The following is a 23,701-nucleotide window of genomic DNA, read 5'->3' on the forward strand; positions in this document are numbered from 1 at the left end:
TGCATTGTACCTCACAGGACACAGTTCCTCCCTGCTTCTCACCCCCCAAGCTTTGTGTCTTGACCACTGACACTAATAAATTACCAAAGAAGCCAGAGAAGCAACTGAGTTGAATAGCCCTAGTGCAGAAGTCCACTTAGGACCTGAAATTCACTTTGCGATCTCAGGCAGTATGTGTCAATAAGAAAGTGATAAAAAAAGCATGGGAATACTAGTAAAGTGAAAAATAGTTCTTCAGGAATGGTCTCTGGAACTGCACTTTTTTCACCACCACCACCACAACAAAAAGGCGGGGAGCACAGCAGCCCACCACCCTGACCCAAAGTTCAAAACAAAAGTTCCACTTGGGACATCCAAGCAAGTTTTGTTACTGTGCTCACTTACAATTAAAGCCAAAACAACAACAACAAAAAAGGTTAAGTCTAAAGCAAATCTAGAACAGACACTCCAGAAGAATAAGGGAGAAAACAACACAAGTCTTCAACAATGTTAAAAGACAATCTGTAAACAAAGTCAGACAGTAGGAACTCACAATATGATTTCTCGTATGCTTGTCCTGGGGTGAAGCCCACCCAAAAGCACCACCCAGACAACCAAGACCTTGTCTACATCTCCACAGCCCTGACTAGATTAATCCAGTAAGAGTTTGAAAACAAGAAGTGAGCTCCACCTCTTATTATCACACAGGCAACATGAGAAACCTTCATCAGAATATATTATAGACGCTGCAACAGTATAAAAATCCATATTTGACCACCTGTACAGGCATATAGGTACTTACCATGGGAATTTCACAGACAAGTACCTGGAAAACGATATTCAAGTACAGATTTTTCAGAGTTCTTCAACATTAACCTAACGCTGCTCCCACCAATCTGTACACCCCCCCTGACTTGAGCTAGTACACTAGACATGCACAAAATGTTTCTGAAGGTGGCATCTTTGAAGCATTTTTTTAAAAAATGCCTAGGAAACAAAAAATGACCAGTCTAGATCCACAGCCAAATGACCTGGTTGCAGCTCAACTTCTTACAAGAATTTTGTTTCTATTGTTAAGAGTTTTCCATACAATTAACTTTGCTTTGCAAGCTGAAGCAACGGTCACGAAGCCTGTTTGGTTTTATGGAGCAGCACAGAATTGAATGGACAGTTCAGAGAACTCCAGAAAAAGGCTAGTGTATTCTGTTCCCTGTTTAAGCACATTTCTATTAGACTTAGCGTTTAAGTCTTCCTTGTTGACATCAGCTGCTACAACATGGTCTGTAATAATTTACCCGAATTCAACAGCTGGTTCACCAACTGGACTCTCCCCTCTCTTCAGGAACTCTGTAACAGTACCATAACAACACCACAAGAAGCCAAGTTACCAGCCTTCCCCAAACCAAGATGCTCAACGAACACTTCAGAGACACAGTGGGCCAAACAGACTGCCTTATCAGTAAATAAATGCAGCACAAAAACCTATCTGATTTGTCATTAACTGTTTCATAACAACATAGTGCTGAAGGTTTCTTCTAGGACTTTGAATACCAAGCATCGCTTCATAAGTTATCCGATCTGATCGATACCCATTGAAATTAAGGGGAGTTTCCACTCATTTTTGTTAGCAGCAGAGCCTATACACATCTTGCATCTGGTGCTCTGGTCTTTAATCTCAGTCAGATAAAACCTGAACACTCATTTGACTACAAAGAGACCAATCCTCCCAAATTCAGACTGATTTTTTTTTTCCCCCCCTAAGTTGCACCCACCTGCTGCCATGGAAGTGTCACTGCAACGTGTCAAAAGCACTGCAGGGGAGATCCCAAAGGGCACCAAACTCCCACTGACTTGCCATGGGAGGTGGAAGCCTAACCCTCCCTCCGTACATTTGAAGACTATCCCTGCAATTTAATTAAAGATTATAAGAACCGTCATCTCATGGCTTCAAATCTTAGTGAAATGCAGCAACAGAAGATTCTTAACTCTGAACAGCTGTACTAAAGATAGATACTAAATAGAACACAAGCATTTTTTTTGAGATTTAGCAACATACTTATAACTTAAAAAAACCAAACCATCCGTGTGCTTGTAAGGTGCTTCATTTCCTGCATATTCCTGAAGTCTTGGCTGTATAAAAGATTTCACAATACAAGCAAGGCTAAAGTTTATTTTTAAAAGCATTAATTATAGTGTTATGCATCCTATATTAACAACTAAGCCATCACACACTTAAGAACAGGTTACTAAGCTTCCTAGCCATTACAGCAAAATACAGTATTTTTTTTTAAGACTCACATAAGTGAAAAACACATAGGAACTGCTGACAAAGTTCTCTGGAGTTATACCCTGGTGAGCCATCAAGAGTGATTTTAAAGGAACCAGCGTTCAGTTATGAAACCGCCACTTGCAATACTGCTGATATCCGTGACAGTGAACGACTGCTGGCTGATCTCAAGTGCCAACAGGAGCTTAGGCAAAAATAGAGCATTTGATTATAGTTGAAGAGTTATCCATGGAAAGTTTTGAAGCAACAAAACAAAATTCATCCTATGAGGAAATTGCCTTGCAGACAACTAAAACCAAATGCTATACAGCACATTTTCTGCTTTCTCCTTGACAGTGCAAGGGAAGTGATGCACAGACAGAAGAGAAACAGGAAAGGATGTGACCACAAAAGTATTATTATCCTTTTCATTTTCTTTAGGTGGTGCTTTTTCTACCACCCTGTAGGCCATTAGCATGGCATAAACTAAGGGGCACAGATGTTATTTGGCTGGAAATGAAAGCAAGTGAAAGAATTCACACAGCAAGGTACTTCCCCTTTCACAAAATACATGGCGATTGTCCTAGTTCCAGGGTTTTATTGCTAACCCCTAAATTACTGTATGACTTTAATATTTCTTTTTTTGAGTTCTATCCTTTCAACATTCAGAAGGGAGTTTGACTTTCATCAGTCATGCTACAGCAAGAAGTGTTTTTTCATATAGTTTTCCACAGAATCAAGGCAGTTTCTAGTCTTTTTAAAAAATTTTTTTAATTGTAAAATACATTAACTTCTCTGAAATTCAAGAATTCTCAGCTTTCGTGCTAACAGTAAGGTTAAGACAGAGCAATACACACTATTCCTTTTGTCTGTGCTGTAGTGTAACGGTAAAACATTTTAAAATTTTATTGCATGTTAAAGCGGGAAGCTCAGAAACACCCATTTGTTATCTTGTCTCGATGAGTAAAATATTAATCTATTTTGGTCCTTTATCCCAATAGCATAAATGCTTGATGCTAAGAAGCAACACGGTCCTATAGAAAAAGCAGTATCCTGAGATACAAGAGACCTGTGTTTTCTTCCTTACTCAGCCACACACCCATTGTGTGGCTTTAGGCAAAAAGGTATCGTCTCTTTACTTCCAATTTTCTTTCACTGTCTTTATTTACTGGCTTATATTTTCCAGGCTCAACCTCAGCTGGGGATACTAGGTGCTTGTGCAAAACAGGGTACTTCACGATCTTGCCCTCTGGTCCTCGGGTGTCTGCATGTGAGGTCCTCCTCCACCTCCTCTCTTTGTGTTTGAAGATGTTTAGAAAGCACACTTGACCTATATTCACTTTTTTCAATTCACAGACCACTAAACTTTGGCTACATTACGTCAGCTGAATTTACTGTAGCTTCTCAACACCAGAGTAATAAATGTCTTGGTGAGAAAAGGAGACAATTTCCCTTTATTTGCTTCTTCCTCTTTGGCAAATCATTCTCTTTACTTACACAGACCTTTGGACTAGAGGAGGAACAAGGGAATATAGTCTCCATTCTGCAAGTATTCAAATCCAAGCAAACACCACTGCTTGCTTAAATATAGCATTTAATTTAGACACAGATTATTCAGTGCTAGAGAAGCTGCAATTCAAAGGTGAACAACAAAAGTTCTGCTAAACATTACAGAAACAGAATGCCTACTTTATATCTCCTTTTCTGCACCTTTATTTCTGAATTACACCATAGATGCCGTAAGTACCAGGAGAGGTACGCTTCTTAGCAATCAATTTTAAACTAAAACAAGGGAAAAAAACCCAAACTGTTGTCAAATTGACTTGGAAATACAAGTTGCTACCACATTGCTCCCATTTTCCATCCACCTCTGTGACAGAGCATATTAGTAACAAAATTGCCAGAAAAGTCCATCAGGAACAGAAATTCTACAACAGCAGAACACAGGAGGTGCGCTTGGTTTTGTATTGCCTTCACTCATTTCTCAAGATCAATGTTCCTAAGACTTCTTTGTATACTTCAAGGCATAAATACATCCCTCTTGATGGAACAGCAAGTGATATTAGCACACAGGAAGCAATACAAGTACATCAGACTTAACTAAATTCTTACTGTACTTGTTAGGCTTAACTTAAACAAAAACCAAGCTTTGTAAAGAACCATCCACAAAAATCAAATGTGTCCTTCACACTATTCTTTAATAGCTAGGAAAGGAAAGTCATAGGCCTAACAGTGAGTGCTTGCTCACTCTTTTAGCATGGGTGAACCAGAAGCCACCATATCTTTGGCCTCATCAAGTATTATGGGCCAGAGCACAATTTATTTAGGAGAATGGGAACATCATAAGTGGTACCAGGTCATGCTTTCCTTCTCCTGCACTGGCTTAAGTCCATCTAGTTCACTTTGTCTTCTGACACATGCTTTTTAACATTTTCAAATTTCAATTTTAATTAAATTATCTCTAGTGGTTCAAGAGAAGTACGTTCTTAATTCAATTCAGCCTAATTCTGCAGCCGTTCAGTGGTGAGAATGGTTAATGAAATCAGCTGTACTGCCAAACACAAAGTTCACAAAGAACTGTATTTCCCCAACAGGTCGTATAGATCTGCTATTGTCTACCCATCTGTATTGTTATCTATTCCTCAAACTTACCTTATACTTTACTCAAACATGAAGATTCATATCAGACTCTACTCAATTTTCAGGTAGATGAAAGGAATGTTAGCAGTAACCACAATGAACCACACATGAATTTTTACAACAACTCTTAAGTTTCCGTGGCCCTCAAAGTTATTCAGAAGCTTCTCTTAAAACACAAGTCCGTCTCCATCTCATATAAGGCAAAATCAAGCATTTTACATGTTTCTTATATTTTCAGTAGATTATGCAAATCAATGTTGCAGAAAACCAAAGAGAAGCTATGTTTCTGGCAAGTCAGAGATAAGAGATTCCAGGAGCAAAGAGGCATAACTTGGAAATGCTGAATAAGAATGTTGGCTGATCATTTCTGCTAACAGGAACAGCATTAAAATAACAAAATAATTGTTTTATTCTGCTATTAGGTTTCAGAGTTAAGCATCCAAGGCATTAAGAAAGTAAGCCCAAGAGTATTTGAAATGTTAGTTCAAGACTTCATTTTCTCTGGAAGTCAAGACAACATTTATGTAATGCTTATTATCAACTGTGCTGAATAATGGGACAATTAGATAACCTCCTATGAAAAGGCCATGCCCAACTTTTGCCTAGTCTTTCTGGACAGATGTGGGCAGGGAGGGAAGGTGCGCACTTGTATTCCTTGAGGATTCAGTCTGCTTCACTTCAGAATTTCATTGCTCAGCCCGTATCGACAGCGGGAGGGTGGCCTGTTTGGCAGGAACCTGCCAGCTCTGACATGGCAGAGTTCCAAGTCGCAGGTTTGGACATGTGAGAGCTTAGGCTAGACGGTACGCCACCGGTAAGGTGAGGAGCACGCACAGTAACCCATGTCAGAACCGGTGGGATAAACACCTGGTTCAGAGTCACAGAAAGGTGAAATTCTGCATAGCTGCACTCTCAGCAGCCCTCCTTGCCCTCCCCACTGAACAGGGAGAGGGAAAACCCTTTATAACCTCTGTAACCCAGTGGTGAAAGAAGGGTTTTAAAAGGAGAGATGGGTTTCACTGGCTTGACATAAACCTTAAGAGATGTAAAAACTAAAAAATGCTGGATTGGAGTGGGCAGGACCAGAGGGAATTAGAACAAATGCTTAGTATTAATGAAGGACACTCAGTAACTTTTCTTCTCTTACAGACTGGCACTCCCCTAAGGGGCTTCAGTGAAGTCAGAACAATAACAACAACAATTAATACTAAGATACCACACAGTGTGCCCACAGGAGCGCTTGAGCTTAATATTTTTATAGGACATTCACTAAAAGACTTTACAAGCTTGCAACGAAGTTACTGGGAGGAGAAAAGTTCTGTGCCTTTGTGGCTGCAGGAACCTTCAGACCTCCCAGAAGTGTCACAATGTCAAGAGCACTATCTAATAATGACGTTCTTCTGAGACTTAGAGCGTGACAGCATCTTGCTCCATCAACATACTTTACTGCTTCTATCCTTCCAAAGTTCAAATACAGTACAGTCCACAGCCTTAAGGAATCTCTCTACATCATGAGTTTAATTAGGAGAGAAAAGTCCCGCAATACATTTGATATGATTTACCATCACCTATTTCAACACCTTTAAAACATTCAGCAATGCAGGGGAAAAGATTGTTTTAGTGATTTTCTTCACAGTAGAGGAGACCTTGATCCATTATGTTCAAACTGAACCTGAACAATAAATCAAGAAAACTGATCTCAACTTTAAAGATTTGTATTACAGGACTGACCCAGTAAGACAGTAAGCCGGAGCCAGTAGAGTAGAAACGAGATGTTTTAAGTACTACAAGAGGTGAAGCAGACAAAACATAAGGAGTCGAACAGGAATTATGTCAGTTGTGAAGACCCTACCATTTCAGGTAAGAATATGGCTTATGAGTAATATTCTTACATTTGGCTGCTGCTTCCTTTTCTTCCCTTCCTCCCCCAAACTCAGCATCTTCATCTAATGTAAAAAGTCAGTCTTGCTTGCTATCTTGGATAGATTTACTTTTTCTGTGATATCACCTAGGCAAATGGTGCTGTAGCTCCTTCCAGTTGTGGAATGCCGTGGCTAACTAGGGAATCAGTACTGATAGATGTTTCCAGGACACCAACAGTGCTGTGATTTTCTTACCATTTTAAGTCTGTAAACAGCACAAATGTGTTGCTACTTCAGGAGCAGCATTTGGACACGTCAAGGTATAAATAATGGAGAACAAAGCTATTAAATGATGAGAAAGTGGTTCTAAAAAAACCTTTCCTCTTTGTACTAGTACATGTGAGGCTTGAGCTGAAGTGCCTGCTGTGCCACATCGAGAGGGAGACACTACGCCTCACTCTCCAAGGTGACTGCCCAGTCAAGTTACCAGATATTCATTTTCTGGAGTTGATTCTAGCACAGAACTAAAGAACCAACTGTTTGTGTCAACCGTGCCACCCTGCTGTGAAGTGTTGCAGTTCTGAAGACTCAACCTTTTCCAGCAAAACACTGTCAAGAACTTCTTGGCTGGCTGAGACAAATAAATATTTTAGATTTCTAAGAGCTGGTTAAGCTCCTCTGAAGCAACCACACTGCCTTAATTTCAGCTGCTATTCCAAAACACATTTACCTCTGGTTGGCAATTTCTGTGCTGTTTACAGACACAAACTGAAAACAGGCTTTCAGAAATTCCTGTTTTTTTATTAGTATATGACAAGTTAAGAAGGAATGGCACCAACTTGATCTGCCTGGTATCCGAGTAGATCACTCGGTACAACACAGGTTGCCAACTGATTTATATCCATAGTACCCATCATGTAGCCAATGCAGACACGTACATCGTTAAACAAAACAACCAGGACAAGCAACAGCTCACATTACAATCTCATGGGTTTTATCATCCTGTGATTTATTAAAGTCCTGTGGCTACATCCAGATAGACAAGCTTGATAGAATTACCTCTTCCTGCCTTCTAGAGGACACAACCTACCTTCTTCCTGGAGTTCAGTATTCCAAACTCACTGGTGATTTCATTAGTTTACAGCCTAAAGCATCATGATTTGATAGCTGTATTATGGCATTACAACTTTTGCTGTGTGATTTACCCAGCTTCTACAGTCAAGCCACAGTTTTGACCTTTCTGTCTTTCATATTTTACAGCATCACTGTTGTATACGGATTGTCCTCTCCCTACCAGTACCCAACCTAGAAAAGCATAAAGCACAGTTACACCTATGTTACGATACAATTACACTATAGACAGAACCCTGCTGTAATTCTAAGGTCATGGCTGAAGCTGTGCGGTGAGGCAGAGAAAAAACTTCCATTGCTATTGTTGATCTTTTACTTGCACTCTTGCATAGACATGAATGACTTAGAAAGTCTGTGAGGCTTGCTGGAGTAAATAACTAAAAGCAAATTTACTCCTAGGCGTGAAGGAACCCAATATGCAGCAAGAGACTGGTAAGAAGTATGTATTGCATTCATCAGGTTATATGACAAATTTCCAGTAGCACCAGAAACCAAAGACAAAATCTTGAAGTCCCTCTGTATTTGCCCCCATACATGAACTTCAAGTCTGCTACATGACTCATTATGGATTGTGATCCTTTGTCTAGACTCTTTCACTGCAATCACTCTAAGCTACCAGCAGCAGAACTGCAAATACTATCAAATTAAGTGTATTTTGGTTTTACGAAACAAAAAATGGAACTTGTTTCTGAATTAGCATAAGGCTACATCATGCAGTCTTTGAGCAACCCCCATTAATTTTGGTGACAACTTGAGTAGTTTGCTCTTAGCAAGAGCATGTACTATTTTACCTTTCAATTTAAAGCATTTTTATTTCTTACCTTAACTGAAGAATGAGAGTGCTCAATGTTTTACAGATACTAAGGATACTGAGCATGTGCAGTTGAGTAGCTGTTAAAAAAACCCCAACCAATAAAAAACCCAACCACACACAAAGTCATACACTCCTCCACACCCCTCAACACTCATTGTCTTTATTTAGCTTTTGCCAATTTGGTTTCTGATCTATTCTCCTTTCCTATGTTCTCTACTTAGTATTCAGTTTTCCAGACAAGACACTTTCTCATTCTCAATGTAAAAAGAGGTGGAAGGGATGGGGAGGAAAGAGAGGGAAGAACACAAACACAATAAGAAAATCAAATCAAGATCCCATCTGAGTTCTTCTATAGATCAAAAAGGACACACCAAGTCCATCACCACATTACTGAACATCAGCTTCAAGTAAAGCCATAAAGCGAAGCTAATAGGTCTTCGAGTCATCTGTGTAATGAAGAATTGTAATTTAAGATTACAGTACACATAACTGATGGTTTTGTAAATGCAAAGGATAGAGAAATTTATCATCCCACCCATTTCTACCAGAAAAAGACCTAATACCTGAAAATATTTAGATTTTGCACAAAATCATGGAATGAATCAATGTGTGTCCAATTTGAGACAAAGTATCCTTGCAGGAACCTTGCAATTCTGATTTCAAGCTCCGAGTTTATTTTGCAAATAGCAGAAACATGCAGCCTCATTCACTAATGGACATTTTCTGAAAAAATATGCAAATCAGCCCAAAAACTAGAGAAAAGAAAGGAAGGGTCTTGTCATTAGATATTATGCCATAAAAACAACAACAGAAAAAGAAAAGAATTTAAAAAAAAATCAACGTCCAAGCTTTAAATGCAAGGCTGTGGGTGGATCTCAAGGGACCTGTTAAGCCCTGACACACCTGTACAGCTCCATGCTATAACACACAAACACCTCCCATCTTTGTAACCTGACATGGACAGTCCACATTCTGCTGCTTACAGCTACCTTTGGATTAACAGGCTTCTGTAGTAGCTCTGTCTCCCTTACAGCTCCATAGCTTTCTTCTGTACTTATCCCTTGATCTTAATCTCTAATATTATCTAAGTATCTAACATACACAAGAAATACATCTGTGATATTGCTACCTGCTGAGAAGAGAGAAAATGGAAAAATGTATTGCAAAATCTTTATCTCAGTAGATACAAAAGAGTTTTATTCCTTCACCCCATCCCAAATCTGTACCCAACAAAATTATTTATGGGCTCTTCTGTTATTACTTTTATTCAAGACAAAGGGGTTTTGCTAGGGGAATTTGCTTTTCTCGTTCAGAAAAAGGGGGAATGGGTAGTTGTCATGTCTCTTGCACTGAAGAAACAAAAATTAAAACAGAACTTTATAATCACTACTTGCACCATTTCACAATGGCAGCTAAATTAAGACATTGCTTTTACTTTTTTATACTTCTAACCAGAGCAGGTATGAAGCTCGATAGCCTATTTTACTTACCTTTCTTTTGTCTTCATCTGCTGGATCAAATCTGAAAATAGTCCGATTCTGTAAAGAAAGAGAAGAGTCTGGATTTGTTACATGAACATAGCTGCTAAGTACGTAACACCTGCAAAACTATTATAAAAATTTAGGAGTCTGGTTAAAACCAGCTTCAGATAATGAGGCCATAACCATGTCAACTCATGCCCTTTTCCTGTTCTACCCAACAGCAAGAGCTTTAATAAGTAGGTCCAACCAACAATTCCACAATTATTACTGGTGCAGAGCAAGGCATTATCTGCGGGCTGTGTTTCTGATGCAAGGTAACAACCTCGCACATGGCACTTCACAGGGTGAAAAATGTTAGCTATAGCCTTGTGTTTTACAAATACCTTATTACTCAGACTCTTCCCCAAGCATTTCTTGTTTACCAGATTCTGACTGCACTTTAAAGCGTCCCAAACCAGAAGAACCGTGGTATAACCTTGCCCAGAAAACAAGTAGTACAAATTAAATAATCCTTACTACAAAAACTACCTGTTTCCATATCGTGGCAATTTCCAAAACACATTACCAAGGTATTTGTTTCTCTGGTACAGTTAAATACAAGATAGACATGGTCTAACAAGGAATACTTATTTCCTGTTAAACACTTCAAATAGTAATTGATTCTAGTTCTACATTAGTATCCTGAAGTATGTTATTAGTGAAATATTACTCATACGACATGAAGTTCATTCTGCCAGTCAAAGAAAACAGCAGTAATAGCACAGTTGTTTTAATGACATTTTAAAACTTCCAAGCTAAATGATTAAGCATGATGAACAGCTTCTAAAAAAAATTAAAACCTCAATTTCTGTTATTTCTAATACACAACTTGCTACATCATGCAAGTGACTGAAAAACAAAAGTGACCCTCCATAACGCACTAGTGGGCCTCTTACCTTTCATGACACAAGCTCACAATTCACAGAAAAGCCTTGGACATCTACCCTACCATAAAGGGTTACCAATATCAGTTAGATCCTTGAGGATGGTAGGAAACTAATTCCCTGCCCTTCTCTTACAGGGCTCCCTGTAACACCACTGAACCACACAAGTTCAGCAGAATGCCAGCCAAAAGCAAGTGAACATTAAATGATGAGCAATTAACCAAGAGAAGGCAATCTTTGCATTTGCACATGAACATTTTTGGAAATTTACAAAAGAAATCTAGCAACAGCATAAGTAGTCTAAGCCCTGGAGGAGCAGAGATTTGGAACAATCATTGCAAACAGGACAGCATAGAGAAGCAAGAACAGACCTATTACTTTCTCTCATTATAGTTATTCTATAGCCACCTGCACCTTAAAACTACACTTAGTCCATCCTTTCTCTTCAATTAAAGTGTATTTAATTTGTTATTTGGAAAAAAACCTAAGGAAACCTAAACCCCAGAAGAGGCATGGGTAAAGACTGGGAACCTGGAGCACTTTTCCCACTCTTTGCTAGCCCACGGGCAATATATCTGAGTTAGTAATGCATTGCACAGGAAAAGCGATGTAGGAAACATTGAGGCAAACTTCTTAACAAGAAACACACTAAGAGAAATGTCATATTGAGACAGTATTAGAAGATTCCCATCCCACTTCAAAAGTGGTATTTAGCTACACACATAACTCCAAGGGTTCATTTGAAGACTTGAAATGCCAGAATCGAAACCAGCCATCACTCTGTCCTCGACAATTCAACTTAAGCCTAAATAATTCATCTGCGGAAGCTGCTGAGAAGGCATAAAATCCAGTACAGCAAACTTAAGAAACTATGTTTGTGCACGCTTTTTGACCGAACACATTTAACAAAGGGTCACTTTCAAGAGTAAAGACAGGAGATAAAAGGCTTCCTCAGTCAGAATCTTTCTTCTGTACCTTAGAGGTCAGTGAGTTAAAACAGTTAGATGTGTCTAATGAACTCTAGATCTACCAATCCTTCAGAGAAAGTGCCCTGCACCTGCATCAATCTCTACATTTGAATTGCAGCTGCACAATGGCAGCTTACGTCAAGACTGTTGCTCAAGCTGCTTCTAGAAGCTCAAGTTTGAGTGAAGATATCAGTTACCGCCATTGTTAGACTTAAAACATATTGCACGCAAGACAGCAAACTTCCAGCCATCTCTTGGAGGCTGAAGAATAACCATACACCAATCCACATTCATTTGGCTTTTCTCCTAATCACAGGGCTAGGAATCTTTAACTAAAAACCTGAATGTTTGTTCCTGTAACAGATTACTAAATTTCAGCAGACAGTTACGTCAACACAACTGCACTTAAATTACATCCAAGGCCAAACTCTGAGCCAGTAGCAGCTTTAGAGGTGTGTACCAGTCACAAAAGCGTCTGCGCAAAGGACAGACACCTGATGGGTTGAGACATGATCTTTAGAAATGGACTATACTGCTCTACTAAAACCTAGGTGTCAAAATGTCCCTATCAGAGCAGGAGAAAAAAAAAAAAGTAAAATTCCACCTAACACCCAGCTTCACTCCAGTTTCTACTTCGCAACATTACCAGGAAATCCCTTCACTTCTTGACTTGGCGTACACATATCACGCTGTAATGGCGGCAGACACCAGGTACTCTTTAATACCTGTCAGCATTAAAAGCCCAACCTGTTGTAACCCTGCTTTTAGCCGTCTCCCCTTTCCCCTTTGCTTGGCCAGAAACGCAGAACCATCAAGTAAGGTTTGGCCCGTTTTACACCGTTTTACGCAGGTCCCCTCCCGCTGCAGAGGACACGGTCACCGCCGAAGCGGTGCGAAGGTCGCTCTCCCTCAGGCCGGCTAGATCCGGCGACAAGGGCCTGCCTGCCTCGGGCAGGTGAGCAGGTACGCGACGACGGCATCCAGCAGGCTCCGGCGTTATCCTGTCCGGCTTCTTCCAAGAGCTCTAGGCAGGTCGAGAGACTTCTGAGGCAAACTTAAGGCTGTGGAACAGCCTGGTCACCCACAACTCGCTACACTACCCGGCTGGTGGGATCAAGTAGAGGCAGGACAAGAGGCTTGGGGGGGGGGGGGGGGGGGGAGCCTGGCAACGGGCTTGTTCTACCGGCGACACCGCTGGCTTTGTGCTCCCGGGAGAGTCTGCCTTCCCCTGGGCACTGCCCTCGCTCGCCACCCCGGTACCGCACGGGGAAGCGCCGAGGCCGTACCGGGCGCAGGCCGCTAGCTAGGGGAACGGCAGCAGAAGCGGTGACCGCTGGGGACCCACCGCAGAGCCCAGCCCAGGGCGGGGGGGCGCAGCGGCAAGAACCCCGGCCAGCCCGGGACCCCCGCGGCCCGGTGCCGGCGGTGCTGCCGAGGGCGGGACGGGGCGGCGACACCGCCGGGGGGGTGGGGGAGGAAGAGGGAGACAAGACGAGACGCCCGCCCTCCCCAACGGCCCGTTACCTCCTCGTTGTACCGCGCCAGGACCCGCTCCACGGCCTCGGGGCCGCCGCCGCGCCCCTCCACGGCCTCCAGCGCCGCGCCCAGCTCCATGCCCGCCGCCCGCTCCGCTCCGCTCCGCCGGCAGCAGCCGCCGCCGCCCCGCCGCGCCCTGACCTCCTACCCCGCGTGACGCACCGCTCCCCCCTCCCCCGCCTCGGAAACCGCCCTGACTGGCAGGCAGCGCTCGCCCGCTAATTGGCTGGAGGGGGCGGCGGCGTGCACCTCCGAGCCTTCCTATTGGCCGCCCGCCCGCCGGCAGGAGATTGAGGCGAGAGGACTACGCGTCCCAGCATGCCAAGCGAAGAGGGGCGGTGGGGCGCGGAGGGAGCTGCGGGGCTTTGGTGCCGCGGGGCACGATGGGTGCTGTAGGCCGCGCCGGGCGGCTCCGAGCGGAGCCGGGCGAGAAGGGCAGCGGAGCGGGGTGGGGAGTGCCGCCGGTTCGAGTCCCAGGAGGCCACGGCGGCCGGGAGAGCGCCCTCGGGTTGCTCGACCTACACCGTGTTGGTTTGGCTTCGCCTGACGTCTGGCAGCAAAACAAAACCCTGTTTCTCGAGTCCAACCCGCCAGGGTCGGGGGGGGTACACGAAAATTCTCCACGTCCATTTGAAGTACCCCTGTACTGGGCACTGGTGAGGCGGCACCTCGAGTACCGTGTTCAGTTTTGGGCCCCTCATGACAAGAAAGACACTGAGGTGCTGGAGCGTGTCCAGAGAAGGGCAACGAAGCTGGTGAAGGGTCTGGAGCACAATATGAGGAGCAGCTGAGGGAACTGGGGTTGTTTAGTCTGGAGAAAAGGAGGCTGAGGGGAGACCTGATCGCTTTCTACAACTGCCTGAAAGGAGGGTGTAGTGAGGTGGGTGCTGGTCTCTCCTGTCAGGTGGCTGGAGATAGGACAAGAAGAAATGGCCTCAAGGTGCGCCAGTGGAGGTTGAGATTGGATATTAGGAAAAATTCCTTCACCAAAAGGGTTGTCACGCACTGGAACAGGCTGCCCAGGGACGTGGTTGAGTCACCATCCCTGGAGGTATTTCAGAGACGTGTAGATGTGGCACTTAGGGACATGGTTTAGTGGTGGACTTGGCAGTGTTGGGTTTACGGTTGGACTCGATGATCCTAAAGGTCTTTTCCAACCTAAATGATGCTGAGTCTATGAAGAACCACCCCCCATGCGGCAGCATGGCCACCTTCCCAAAACTGCCTGCATATCCATTCACAGAGGGGTTGATATATTTTTTGGAGGGTGTTGCTGTGGGTGTGAACAACCAGGGCAGTGCAGAGGCGAGATGCCAGTGCCGTGCTGCCGCCGTGTTTTGTTTGGGAGGGGAGGGTGGGCTGCACCAGCGCGGCTGGGCGAGAGCCTGCGGCGACAGAGCAGAGGTGAGCTGTGTCTCTGAAGTGCTCTGCAAGACCGTAGGTTTAAACTACACTGAGAACACATGTAGTGTTTCCATACTCAGGGTGCCCTACAATCAAAATTCATTGTCCAGATAGCAGAAAACGATATATCGAAGTTAACGAAAAAACATCATAATAAAACTTCAGAGCAAGCTGCGGTCAGTCTCTCCTTGAAGTATTTATTGCTTCAGCAGCAAATCAGGAGGTACTCCGTGGTCACGAAGAGAAACCTTTCATCTCACAAACGATCGGTTCCATGGTGGAAAATACCACTGGGGCAGGGAAGTTCCATCTGCAGATGGACGGTGGCTCCAAGGAACACTGAAGGTGCTAAGACGTGTCGGTGTATGCCTGCATATGTTCAAGATGCAGACCCAAACCAGGATCTGAATTTTCTGGTTAGGGGTTTCTAGCCACAATGGGTTGAACTGAGATACAAAACCGGAACAACACAGTCATTGGACAGCAAGGAGTAACAAAATCCAGCCTGAAGTGTGTAACCATTTCTTCTGAGTCAGGTCCATGTGTACACTAATGCAGCTTTTGAGAGTAAAAATAATCCTTTGTTTGTTGTGATTTATGATTCTAGCATAAAGCATAAGCCTGCTTAGATTTACTACACAGCACAGCAAAACACTCATTTTACTTGTATATTGCCAATTACTTTTTTTTAATTAAAAAAAAAACCTAAAAAATAAAGACTAGAAAACTGTTACTGCCCTTTAAAGGCACATTGTTATTCATCATCAGTGCGTTTTAGTTTCCACTTTAGGTAGCATATGAAGGATTAGGATTTCAATGAAAGAGGGGGACAGAATAAATTGCATCCTCTACCAAAGAACTGCCAGACCTTTTCAGATGGGTGCATACCACGAGCCCTTCCCATGTTAGTCAGCTTTATCTAAACCTTCCAAAGCAATGTCTGCCCCTGAATTTCATGGGTTTCAGGGTCAGTCACAACAGAATTGTGGGGCTGGGGAGGTCAGAGGCCATTTTTGTCAAAGGGTAGTGACCTTAGCAGCAAGAGGTAGCCTGACAAAAACAGGATTCATGCTAGTGAATGGAGTTCTCACTGCTCTTCCCCCGCTGAGTCTTTTTTCTACCTGGTAATGAAAAATCTTGAAGAATTGTAATAGATTTTTGTATGCATATATACATACATGTTTGTGCGTGTATACCTCTATTTTAAAATATTAAACGTTATGTTAGTTATGCTATAATATATAATTTACAATATATTATATGATATATATGTTACATCTATCTTTTGTTATATGTTTTAGCCCATGAAAAAGATCACACTTTTAATAAAATATTTGTTGTGAGCAGAAAGGAGAAAGACAGAAAATGAGCAAGAACAAAAGAAAAAGAAGAAAAAAGAAAAAGGAAGAGAAAGCAAAAAGAAAGAGAAAAGAAAGAGAAAAAGGAAAAGAAAAAAGAAAAAAGGAAGGGAAAGTGATAATGAGATTGACTATTTTGGCATGTGGTGTAAAAGCTTCTTTAGAAAGATTTGTGTAGTCACATATTTACTTTATATATGTGTATAAATATGTGGCTAGGCAAGAAACAGCAGTTTCAGTTACCATGGTCAAGGGAAGGGCTTAATTAACAGGCTTCAGGCTCTGACTCGGGAGGTTTGGCAATTTGTACTAGGATGATTTAAGAGAATCCTGCCCCTAACCAGCCATTCTACCCAGAGGTTATCATCCTCTCAGGAGCCACTGCACTTCACAGCCTGGTATATACCCCTGTGACCTGAAAGCTGCGGCAGTTTATATTAATATGGTGGGTTCTGACCTGTGGTGGTCGAGGAGGGGGCCTGCTTTCCCTTGCAGCGCTTCTGATGCAGATGGTGATGGTGACCTCTGTAGAACTGTGTTCAGTAATCTATATATTGCTCCCCATGACTGTCCAGTTTAAATTTCAAAGCCCTCATCAGGAAGCAGTTCAAAGGTAGTTGGAAGTGCACGTTCAGACTCCTGTGGCATCAGCACAAGTTTCTAAATGAATGGAAAAAAAAAAAAAAAAAAGACAGACCATGGAGGCTCTTTTGCAAAAGACTTTCAAAGCCCTATCTGACTGACAATGTTCTGTGGCTCTTTGTTATGAGCAGCTTTGTAGTGCTGCTGTTGGTCAAAATTCCCTCTCCCAGGACTTTGCACATGGTGCTGCAGTTCTCCACTCAGAAATTCTTTATTATTTCTGCAGCTGACACCATGTCCAATATCCATCGTCCTTCCTGAACAGTCTCCCTGGGCTCTTCAAGTCAGGGTAACTGAGAAGGCTATGGCACATTTGTATACCAAAATAGTCCCATCTTTCTCCCCTCTTTCAGTCAATGGGGATTAGACTTTTTTTGGTTTAGTAAGTTTTTGTAAAAAATGTAGGAAGTGTTTCTGGCTTGCTTTGAGTGTTGTTGGGGTTCACCTCCATCCTGATCCTTCCAAAGACCCAGTTTTGAGTTACTGGTCAGTCCTGCCCACAAACGTCTCACCAATGCATCTGGTCCGTGGAGGGACCATGGCAGGTTGTGGTCAGCAGTCCATCAGGTAACTAGAGATTGATCAATGTTCCAGCAATAATGAATGAGACAACGGGGTCACAGCAGGCTCCTGTCAGATGCAGTGCAATGCAGGGATTTGGAATTCGTTGGAGAAGAGAAAGTGGATTTTTCTTTTCTAGTGACACTGCCTTTCTCATACTAATTTCTCACAGTCTTGATGAGGCAGATATTTCTATGCTTGTTAATAATTAATAGGCCAGAATCAATGCTTTGATTTAAACATCTTCAATAATAAAATGCAAAGTAGGATTTTGGTCTCAAACGCATCAAAACTCCAGCTGCTAAAGACTGGCCACTAAAAAAACTTCCTCACATGACTTACTTTCTTCATGTGTAGGCAATTTTGCCTGAAGTCGACTTGAATAAGAATAAAACAGATGAGTTAGTTAGCCTAAGCCTGATCTCCCCTATCCTTAATAAAAGTGAAAACTAAAAGCATATTGGGTAATAACACCAGCTGACAGGGGTAAAATTTCAGAAGGTCTGTGACACTAGCCCAGGAAAACAAGATTTTCATCAGGTACCTAAATGTGGAGATAGGCTCCTGATGCATTTCTGAAAATCCCACCAGGACCTTGGCTGAATATTTAAGAGCCTGGACACTTGCAACACCTGGCCTAGAACATCCTTCCTCCCTCAGTCCCTGCACATTTCCAGGCGTTCCTCTAGTTACTTTAGATCTCAAACTCTCACCAGTTTACCCACTAGTCGAATATACAAAGTCTGAGAATTTTGCCACTTTATTTACTTACCTAAGGAAAAATGACTTTTCCATTTCCAGTATTCCAGTGGCAACACATTTGTTACAAGGTACTGTAAAGAAGATAGGACATCTTACCTGCCTCAGTGAATACAATGGCTTGGGTGAGCAATGGCAGTGGGGCTTAAACCAAACCAGAGTCATCTCTCCAGTCACAGCCTTGAGCAGTTTGTGGCTGCAAGCATAGGTGTAGGACTACTCATTTGCTGTCAGTTATATATGTTCTGAAGTCCTTTGTCAGGTAAAAACATACATGGTCACATTTAAGATTTTTTGAAGGTTTGCAGCTTGTAGAAGTTTCTGTATTTAGGTAAATTTAAATGGCATCTATTTAATTTCAAGAACTTTATTTGAGTGTGAAAATCCCTCATATATCTTCCACAACTGTACAAATAACACTTATGTCCATTTTAGGCATAAACATGGTTATCATCACACTGGGTGCTATCAAAGATTTTATTTACAAAACAATTACTAAAATGCCTGATGTCATATTTCCATTTATTTATTTCTTACCCATAGGGTAATAGGTCCACCATAATTGCTTGGTGCATTTTATAATACAGAAGAAAAAGCTATGTTAATAAAATCTAACAAAAACTCACAAATAGCTACAAATCTGACAGAAAATGTCTAAGAAAAATTCTCCCCAAAATACAATACATTCTTCCACACATACACAGTACAGAATAAGTTCAAAGGCACAGCTTTGAATTTTGCTTTTGTAGAAGTATATAGAATTATCACCACGTGAAGGAATTGAGAGAACAGTTTCATACCTGTCAATAGGTAATTAAATGAATAATCATGTTTGCATTGTCATTTTCTTTACATAATTGCTTCATATCATCATATTTAACATATGTGGCTCTGAATCCAAAATCTTCCCAGTCCCCAAGTCCCTTCTTAACCTTGTCATTACTGACCAGAGAAGTTAGATTTTTCCAGATTGTGCAAACTTAACACAAATACATATATAATAAGAACAATAGTCAACTTAAGGCAGTGTATAATTCAATGCTACATGTCTTTTCTTCTCTTTTGTAAAGATCAAACTTACTGGATCAACAGAAAGGTGCATCAATACACAAAGTTAGGTGTAAACTGAAACCTACACCACCACATGTCTTTCAAGGAGCCAGACAGAGTAATTGATATGAACAAGTGATGACTTGGCAGAATGGTTTTTAAGCAATGCATTAAGAGCTTAAAAGAAGAACAGATGACAGAGTTTTGCTAAGGGTGCATTTCCTGTCTTTAACTCAAATTATAAATAGATCCCGTTCCAGCACTTTTTTTTGTAAGACTCATTAACATTTGTCAATAAGAGAGGGGGGCAAAAATGGCTCACTCAAACTGACATCACACAGGGTTGGCCCACATGCCAGAATTAAAAAAGGCACAGATTGGCCCAAAAAGTGGTCTAGAACAGCACAAAAATCTTTTTCAGCTACAGGAACATTCAGTCATACTGGTCTGCAATCTGCCCACATTATGAACTACGTTTATCTGCCCAGGATCTTTTCCATCTTCACCTCCCTTGAAGAACGTCCATGGAAAGTCCCACATAACATGAAGTTTTTATAACTCTTTTAATTACATGGGCTTAGCTGATACCAGTCATTTTCATTTAGCCCAACCTGTGGTGGCCTCCCCATTGATGTAGGCAAAGCCGGGAAAGTGTTGCATGTGCTCATATTCAGAATTTCTGCGCGTAGTCAAGGGGGTGTACATGTCACTAGAATTTCCATATCTTGTGGAGTGCATGGATGGGCTCGTGTAGCAGGAGTTCGCAGCCGGGACCTCCGGCCAGCGAGGAGTCACTGGTGTGGGATGCAGCCTTGGAGTACTGCTCATCAAACAGGGCTCCATTCTTGATGTTGGGCTGTTGAAAGGGTACTACAATAAAAACAAAAATAAATCAAGAAATTATCTACCACGTACTTAATTTTAAAATAAGGGCTGGTGGTAGCAGCCCTCCAACAACTAGGTAACATACAGAAGGTGGAATATCATAACTAGTGCCTGCGGTGAAACCAAAGTGTCAGGGAAAGTCTTGCAAAGCAGTCACTGCGTTTAAATATTGAATTAATTTATCAAAGAGCTAGGTACTGACAGGTTTATCGGGGAGCAGAAAAATAAAGTGAATTAATCTAATCTCTTTCTCACAGCTTTTACTTGGAAACTTGCAATTCAGTAAAAAACAGAGTATAAAATGTCCCGACTCCAGCTCACTCAACTAAGTTTTGAGGGAGGAGAGCAAAAGGATCTTTATTACTGGAAAGGTGCCTTCCCTTTTAAATGTTCACACGCCATCCTGCCAGTTTCTGCAGAAAAATATTATGGTCTGGCCTCAGACCGAGCAGCTAATTGGAGAACTTATGAAAAGAGGCAGGCAGAAGAAGAATCTCTCTATACCCAGCTGTTCACAGTGACAGTTGGAAATTAGTAATCAAAGAAGTTCAACAAATGCCTCCCACTAAGGGGAAGATGCGCTGAGGATAGGATAGGCAGGAAAACAGAGAACAGCTTTTGCCCTCTCTAGCCACAGGCTGCCCAGCAACAGAAAGTAAACTGTGCTTATGAGTGTTTGCTTAACGTGTATTTTATCTTATTGCCTGTCTTACAGGAGCAGATCATCTGTGTGCTCTGGTTAATAAATGGCTCTCCCTGTTTTGCCCTCCTATTATCCATCTACATCGCAGAGATGGTTAGGATCCCTGTTCCCCTTGACTAGCCACGTATCTTCAGAGCTTCTACATTTTACACATTTATACTTCTACAAAAAGTGTCATAATTTAGAATTTTATTATCTTGGGTTGTTGATGCTGTGATATTTCCTTAACTAGAAAGCTGTCACTAAAGTAGGACTATCACCTCTTCTGATGCTTACAAACCTTGCAAGCTGCGTGCCAAAACTTTATATGGCTGAGGACTGTAAAACCCCTCCCCCGTATTTTGGAGGTTCATGGAGAGAAGAGCTGCCATAGTTGTTCCTAGGAGGGAGATGGCAGTGATTCCCAAAAGGTCTCATTACATTACTCCACTGCCGGATGGGGCTGGGGTTAATCAGTTGCATAAGTGGGTCCCCAAGGCAATTACAGCAATGTCTCCATGAGGAGTTTCTGCTGCCTCCCTTCAGACCGCAGCCGGGAAGGCAGCCCTGCCTTGGCAAACATATTCAAACAGTTCACAAGCCTCAGGCAGCTCAAAAGCCACACGCTGGCCACTCCTAATTAGAGAGGAGAAAGAGAAGACTATTTTTGATCAACATACTGTAGTTAGTGATGTAGCATATTCCACTGTGTCCTGAAGAGACAGGCCAGTTAGCAGATGAGAGGGAAAACATCAAAGCTGTACGATGTGTTATTTAGCATATACTTCTCATTGCCACAGAGACTGGATTTACCTGTGCCATCAGCTGCTGAAACTGGCTGGTAAATGGTAGCATCATACTGGAACATCAACACTTCAACTGGTACTGCTAATACAGCCAGAGAAAGGCTTTTCAGTAGGAAAATTCAGCAGAGCTTAGGCACTGACCACAGAAAGCCTTATATTCCTTTGCAAAAGAATCAAGTTTTCAGACTTCTTGGCTTTCCAGAAGCTTTTGCTGAAGATAAGAGCTGCCAGTGCCCAGCAACAATGAAACTCAAGCTCTGACGTTTTAAATGAGGTGATTTGAATTTAGGATCATGGTTCTCTCCTTTAACTCATTAATTAAGGACAGGGCACTCTGCCAAAAAACAACCAACCCGCAATTATTCTAAGTAAACATAAGAGGTTCCAGAAAAAGTTGAACAATTTTCGTATTTTTAATGTTTGGGAGACTACCTAATAGAGTTAGGATGCTGCTTGCCTGGGTCTGCACTGGCAATACACAAAAGTAATTTTCATGCTAGTGCCAGCTGACTGCCTTTGCCTGAACATCTTCATGCACAAAGCTTTTGCCATAATGAATACAGAGGAAACAAGTTGTCTTGTGATTCGCTATAGCTTCAGAGTTGAATTCATCTCACCTAAATTTACTTATCAAAAAGTCAGGCATCTAATAGAAGTAAGTCATCTGTGCTCTGTCTACAGCCACCAGAAGAATTTACCAAACCTCGAGATGAATATTTTAGACAGAAGGTGAGCAGTCCTCAGAAGATGGCTCTTTTCTTCCTCCTGCTACATGATGTAATCCATTAGTTAGGTTGGCTTAAGTTAAATAAAAGTCCCTTTTCCATAGTTGTCAAATCCATAAGTTGTTTTTCCTGGCTGATCTCAAATGTCCAACTAATGACTGTGTACAAAATGCTTTGAGATGGTAGGAGTCAGGACCAGGATGGATCGTTGGGAAAAAAACACGCCACACAAATAATACATTTTTAACTTTCTGTTTTCTGTATATTACCTGTGGAGCTGCAAGATGCGAGCCAAGCTAGAAACATTCTTCTTTGTCTTGAGTAGTGTTTTACTTGATACCAATTACCATGGCCTTTGCCTTAACTACCAACTGATCTATACCTGAAGTCACTGTAGATTCTTGTATTAAAGAATACACTTACACCAAGATTAATCTAGACTTTTGCCATAATACACCAATGATTATCTCTTGTCTTATTCCCAATGCAATAATTGATCTATTCTGTTGTTAACCATAACAGAATCCTTTGCCATCCTGACCCAGTGCGATTTTCCATTGAGGCTGTGAAACTGAGATTATGACTTATATAACAGGGGAATTACTTGCCGTCGTACCCCTTACAAATGCCAGGAGAAAGCCCCGGCTTCAGCCAGGATAATTTGCTACTTGATAATTTGTTGACTGCAAAACTTAAATCTATAAGCAAGAGGAATGACACAAACTCTGGGAATATTGTGGTGGGTCTCCTGGTTGTACATGGCATTATGTGGGGAATCCACATAATGCCTTTTAGGTAGTTTGGAACCACAAAACCTGTGCCGTTGGGGGAATGAAACCTTGGCTCCCAGAACGAACTTCAGGATGCACTGAAAAGGAAAGATAATCCTCCTCCTATCTGCAGTCAAGAGGCCATGCTAAGGCTTACTAAGAAGGCAGGGCTAATGGCTGTGCATGAGGAGACAGGATACAGTGTGCTGCTTTTCCTTTTCATCAAGCGCACCCGATGCAGCTGTGTTTATGAATGTGTCATGAATGTAAAAAGAGTAATTGCTTGAAAATAACATGGACTCTAAATATCTAGTATTTTACAATAAATTCTGTTATGACTGAATGCAAGATGGAAAGTTTTGTAATGGTAGGTCAGCTAATCGCAAATGAGTCAGTGACTTCTTTTTCCCTACAGTGAAGAGACTATTGAAAGACAATATTTTTAAAGTACTCATTGGC

General features: G+C 41.9%; 2 protein-coding genes across 4 annotated transcripts in view; both read right to left on the reverse strand.

Moving 5' to 3' along the window:
* The window catches only part of RIC8B (RIC8 guanine nucleotide exchange factor B), a 37,142-nt gene extending 23,394 nt beyond the window's left edge, over positions 1-13,748 (reverse strand). The window contains exons 1-2 of one of the 3 annotated variants that reach the window (XM_069807396.1): positions 13,589-13,747; positions 10,183-10,230 (exon numbers count right to left, since the gene is read on the reverse strand). In XM_069807396.1, coding sequence (XP_069663497.1) covers positions 10,183-10,230; positions 13,589-13,678 — 138 coding nt within the window. In that variant the 5' untranslated portion in view covers positions 13,679-13,747. Of the gene's footprint in view, positions 1-9,255; positions 9,440-10,182; positions 10,231-13,588 lie in introns of those variants that run through there. The other 2 variants (XM_069807397.1, XM_069807398.1) reach the window with 2 other exon arrangements.
* Positions 13,749-18,675: 4,927 nt separating this feature from the next.
* Positions 18,676-23,701, reverse strand: part of RFX4 (regulatory factor X4) — a 98,872-nt gene continuing 93,846 nt past the window's right edge. Inside the window, exon 18 of the mRNA XM_069807400.1 lies at positions 18,676-20,244. Within this exon, the coding sequence (XP_069663501.1) occupies positions 19,972-20,244 (273 nt within the window). The 3' untranslated portion in view covers positions 18,676-19,971. The remainder of the gene's footprint in view (positions 20,245-23,701) is intronic.

The sequence above is a fragment of the Haliaeetus albicilla genome, chromosome 19 (assembly GCF_947461875.1).
Source record: "Haliaeetus albicilla chromosome 19, bHalAlb1.1, whole genome shotgun sequence".
Classification (NCBI taxonomy): Eukaryota; Metazoa; Chordata; class Aves; order Accipitriformes; family Accipitridae; genus Haliaeetus; species Haliaeetus albicilla.